This window comes from Triticum aestivum, chromosome 7B (assembly GCF_018294505.1).
Source record: "Triticum aestivum cultivar Chinese Spring chromosome 7B, IWGSC CS RefSeq v2.1, whole genome shotgun sequence".
In the NCBI taxonomy this organism is placed as follows: domain Eukaryota; kingdom Viridiplantae; phylum Streptophyta; class Magnoliopsida; order Poales; family Poaceae; genus Triticum; species Triticum aestivum.
In genome coordinates, this window is record NC_057813.1 from 482,155,869 (window position 1) to 482,160,264 (window position 4,396).

Genomic DNA, 4,396 nt, shown 5'->3' on the forward strand with positions numbered 1-4,396 from the left:
CGACAGGTCTATCGGCCAGCAGCAAGCTGATAGGCCTCCAGTCGGCCTGCTGTGGGCCGACTAGATCCAGTCGGCCTGCTGCGGGCCGACGCTGTATTATTTTTGTAAATTTTTAAACGGGCATAATATTTGTGCAAAATAATAAAAAAATGTATTATTTAAAAAAAGTTAGCCCATTCTACATTCCCTAATCTGGAGACCGACTTGTCATCTTCTCCATTAGTTCTACCTTCTAATTTCCCTACTCCACGCGAATCAACCTGTGGTTGAGTTGGTTAGGTGGACAGTGGTATTCCCAATCCATCAGGGTTCAAATCCTGGTGCTCGCTTATTCCTGGATTTTATTTCAGGATATCCGGCGATGCGCTTTCAGTGGGAGGAGACGTTCCCGTCGACGACGAGGCGCCTACGGTGACTTCATAAATCTAAAGATGATATGTCGGCTCAGTCTTTCGGAGGTGCTCATAGGGGTAGGGTGTGCATGTATGCGTTCATAGGGATGAGTGTATGCGCGTGTATATGAGCGCTTATGTTTGTACTTATGTAAAAAAAAATTCCCTACTCCACCTAATCTCGTAAGCCCATTCCGCAAGAAATCGTCCGTAACATTTCTCTCAAAATAATGAGACACGACCCGTCGAACCCAACAAATCGCCACTTGAATTACCGTTGTGCATTCGCATTCGTGGGAGAATAAAACGTAAATTAGTCATCACCGGAACATGCAACTTCCAACCTTTTTCTTGAAAAAGGTTGGGGAGATCGAGGTGGCAAAACAGCGTAGTTGGCAGTTCTCCTGCTCCTGCTCCTATAAATGCCCTTGGCGTCCCGCCCTGTCACTCCAGTCCAGGCAACCTTAGCCGCTGACAGCGAATTAGGCAACCACGTAACTGGCACAACACAACACCATGGGTGTCTTCGCCGTGACCAAGGTGTCCGAGGGTCCCGTCCGGCCATCCGCCGCGACGCCGTCGGAGACGCTGCCACTCGCGTGGGTTGACCGGTACCCGACGCACCGCGGCCTGGTCGAGTCCGTGCACGTGTACCGCGACGCCATGACCGGGACGGGGGACGCCGGCGCAGAAGAGAAGAAGAGGAAGCCCCCGGCGGCCGTCGTGCGCGGCGCGCTCGCGGACGCGCTGGTGCACTACTACCCTTTCGCGGGCCGAATCGTGGAAGGCGAGGACACGTGCCGCCCCGCCGTGCTGTGCTCCGCCGAGGGCGTCTACTTCGTCGAGGCCACCGCGAACTGCACGCTCGCCGACGTCAACTTCCTGGAGCGGCCGCTGCTGCTCGGCAAGGACCAGCTCGTGCCGTACCCGACGCCGGAGCTCTGGGCCGTCGAGCCGCAAAACAGCCTTGCCATGATACAGGTTCTTATTTTATTTTTCGTGCATTGTTTCAGCTTTGTCTTCACGTTCTCGGAGGAAGCGGTTGCTCCCGACTAAGTAAATACACTACGCCAACTCTCTTTTGTTTAGCAAAACCAAACTCGTGCACATTTTTAATGTTGTCTACTTGTGATGATTAGTTGCATCCTTGCATTTATCATACTGTATGTTGCGTGTGTACACATGACGAACTCGTGCACATTTTTAATGTTGTCAACCTGTGATCTCTCAGGTCACGACGTTTACCTGCGGCGGCTTCGTGATCGGCCTGCGCACCAACCACGCGGTAGCCGACGGCACGGGCGCTGCCCAGTTCCTGAACGCCGTCGGCGACCTTGCCCGAGGTCTCCCGGAGCCCCGCGTCAAGCCGGTCTGGGGGCGCGACCGCTTCCCTGACCCGCACATCAAGCCTGGCCCGCTCCCGGAGCTGCCGGTGCTGGCCCTCGAGTACATCGCGTTCGACTTCCCGGTCGCCTACCTCGACAAGATCAAGTCGCAGTACTCCGAGTTCACCGGCGGCAAGCACTGCTCCGGCTTCGACATCGTCATCGCCAAGCTCTGGCAGTGCCGGACGCGGGCCATCGGCCCGGTCGTCGTCCCGGGCGCGGACGTCAAGCTCTGCTTCTTCGCCAGCGCCCGCCACGTGCTAAAGCTGGAGCCAGGATACTGGGGCAACGCCATCTTCCCGGTGAAGGTGTCAGCGCCGGCGGAGATGGTCGCCGGCTCGTCGGTGGTCGAGATTGTCGGGGTGGTCCGCGAAGCCAAGCGGCGCATGGCGGAGGAATGTCTGAGCTGGGCCGAGTGCCGCACCGGCGGCCGCGACCCGTTCCAGATGACGTTCGACTACGAGTCGGTGTACGTGTCGGACTGGAGTAAGCTCGGGTTCTCGGACGTGGACTACGGGTACGGCACGCCCATGACGGCCGGCCCGCTGGTGAACTGCGACCTCATCGCATCAGTCATCGTCATGAAGGCGCCGGCGCCGCTCGCCGGCACGCGGCTGCTCGCGAGCTGCGTCACCAAGGAACACGCCGACGACTTCGCTGGTCTGATGAGGGAGGACCTCGGATGAACGTACGTACGTACATGCACCCATGCAAGCGTGCAAAATAAACTGAAGGAAATCGAGGGTACTTAATTATTATATGTTCCAGAGATGTGAGCGCTACTCTGTTTGAATGGAGCTGCCAAATGATCTCAAGGCGTCGGTCACTGTTCCATATAGTTTGCTGATTGTGTTGTTTGTACACTTATCGTCCTTTGGGGACATTATTGTATGTGCAAACAGTGTTGCATTTACATCGTATAGTATCTCTGCAGTGTAACAATGTTGGCATGAATAAAAGGGCGAGTTTGCTACTCTTTGTGTGCATGGAAATTTTTCAGGCCTCCGTCGAATATGTGGAGCCTCCTCATCGTCGACGGTTAACGGGTGCTGGAGGGGTGGGGTATCCACAGAATCTGGCAGGGTTTAGAGAGACCGGCAGCAATTTGGTTTTGAGGCGGCGAAGCGCGCGCATAGCGCCGCCGGCTGTGGGTAGCGGGAGCCGATGGTTCGGTCGGTGTTGGACGGCAGGTCAACGGGCAGGGGTTGGCGAAGGAAGACCAAGACCCAACAAAATCCGCTGGAGGTAGTAAAATCAGACAGGTGAAGGGCACAATAAGTTTCAAGTTTTAATCTTTGAAACTTACAATTTTGCTTCTGAAACTTATGATTTTCTCGGCCGATCGTATCAAATTTCAGAATTGAAACTTTAATCATTTTTTGGCGGTCGCGGGTACTGAAGTTGTGTTTTTGTCGGTCACTCGTACTAAGTTCCAAAAGTTGAGACTTACCAGAACCAAAGAAGTAAACAAATGAGGTATTCCAACTAGTGCACCAAAAATCACCTTAGGTACATAAACAGAACCAACTAGTGCGGAAGCCAAAATACTAGCTTATGCTTGGTGCTTAGCCAATAAAGTCTGAAAAAAACCTTAAACTCGTACGCCCTGTAGAAATTGAACCCTCACCTTCTAATCCCTGAAATCGGCACCCCATACTTATCAATCCCGGTTAATATCGACCTTCAACCTGTTTGGCACACTGGGAAAAAGGCAATCCCAACTGGGTTCACCTGCTACTCTCACCAACAATACGGGTCCGCATGTCATATCCATCCCTCTCCTATACCTCTTCCTCCCTGTCATTCTCTCCTTTGTTGAAACGTCTGCCATAAGAAAAAGACGCGAGATGACCAGCCAGAATTGAAGGGGCAGGGAGAGGTCTGGGAGCTTTGATCGTACTAGACGCCGGAGATGGTTGCCGCTGTGTGTGGCGTCGCCTCATTGGCGCTGTGGGGCGCCTAGGCCGCCGGCCCGCGCTCAACTTCCTAGGCTTTGTCATGGCCTGCCCCAAGAATCTAACTACTGAACTGAAGAATGGTTGTTCGATTGGTCGAAATTGAAGATGCACGTACGCAAGTGTAGAGAAAGCACCTGACGGATCCTTGAGGGTAGCTAGCTTTCCAAGTGCAGCAAACTACTATCCACTGGATGCTTGGTCGATCTGGGCTTCTGGAGTAGCACAACTCGGCGGAACACTCACGCCCCGCGGGGAGACTGCCTAGCCTGGACGCGTGCGTACGCTACGGACGGTGATGTCCGTCTGGATCTCGCATTTCTTGTGCTCCATCCACCATCGTCGTTAGCATGTCGGGCTAGCTACTGCGACGACACCAACCACTCGCTTGATCAAGCACCGCCGCCATTGTTGTCGTCTTCCTCTTTCCTCTTCGTGAAGCTGCGCTCTGCAAGCTCTCGTGCGCTCAATCAGCTAGGTAAAGATGTTTCCCAGGGCTGCACGCCACTGGCCGGCAAGCCCCTCGTTTGCCGTCGCACAACCACTCCCGGAGCTGCACACGACACCAACATCACCGAGCTGCCACGTCGTTTCATTGTGTGTGCGCGCAGCATGCAGATGCAGATTGATGGATCTGACTGTAGCTCCACCAAGTTAGTGAGAG

General features: G+C 54.3%; 1 protein-coding gene across 1 annotated transcript; it reads left to right on the forward strand.

The window, feature by feature from the left end:
- The first annotated feature begins 849 nt into the window (after positions 1–849).
- Positions 850–2,750, forward strand: LOC123159309 (acyl transferase 10). The gene is made up of 2 exons (XM_044577135.1): positions 850–1,373; positions 1,624–2,750. The coding sequence occupies exons 1-2, from the start codon at positions 909–911 to the stop codon at positions 2,461–2,463; spliced, it is 1,305 nt and encodes a 434-aa protein (XP_044433070.1). The 5' UTR covers positions 850–908; the 3' UTR covers positions 2,464–2,750.
- Positions 2,751–4,396: the final 1,646 nt, after the last annotated feature.

Excerpts from the sequence above, each read along its gene's own strand:
- LOC123159309 (XM_044577135.1), top strand. The coding sequence starts at position 909 with ATGGGTGTCTTCGCCGTGACCAAGGTGTCCGAGGGTCCCGTCCGGCCA. Across the intron at positions 1,374-1,623 it reads ACAGCCTTGCCATGATACAG|GTCACGACGTTTACCTGCGG; the intron begins GTTCTTATTTTA and ends GTGATCTCTCAG.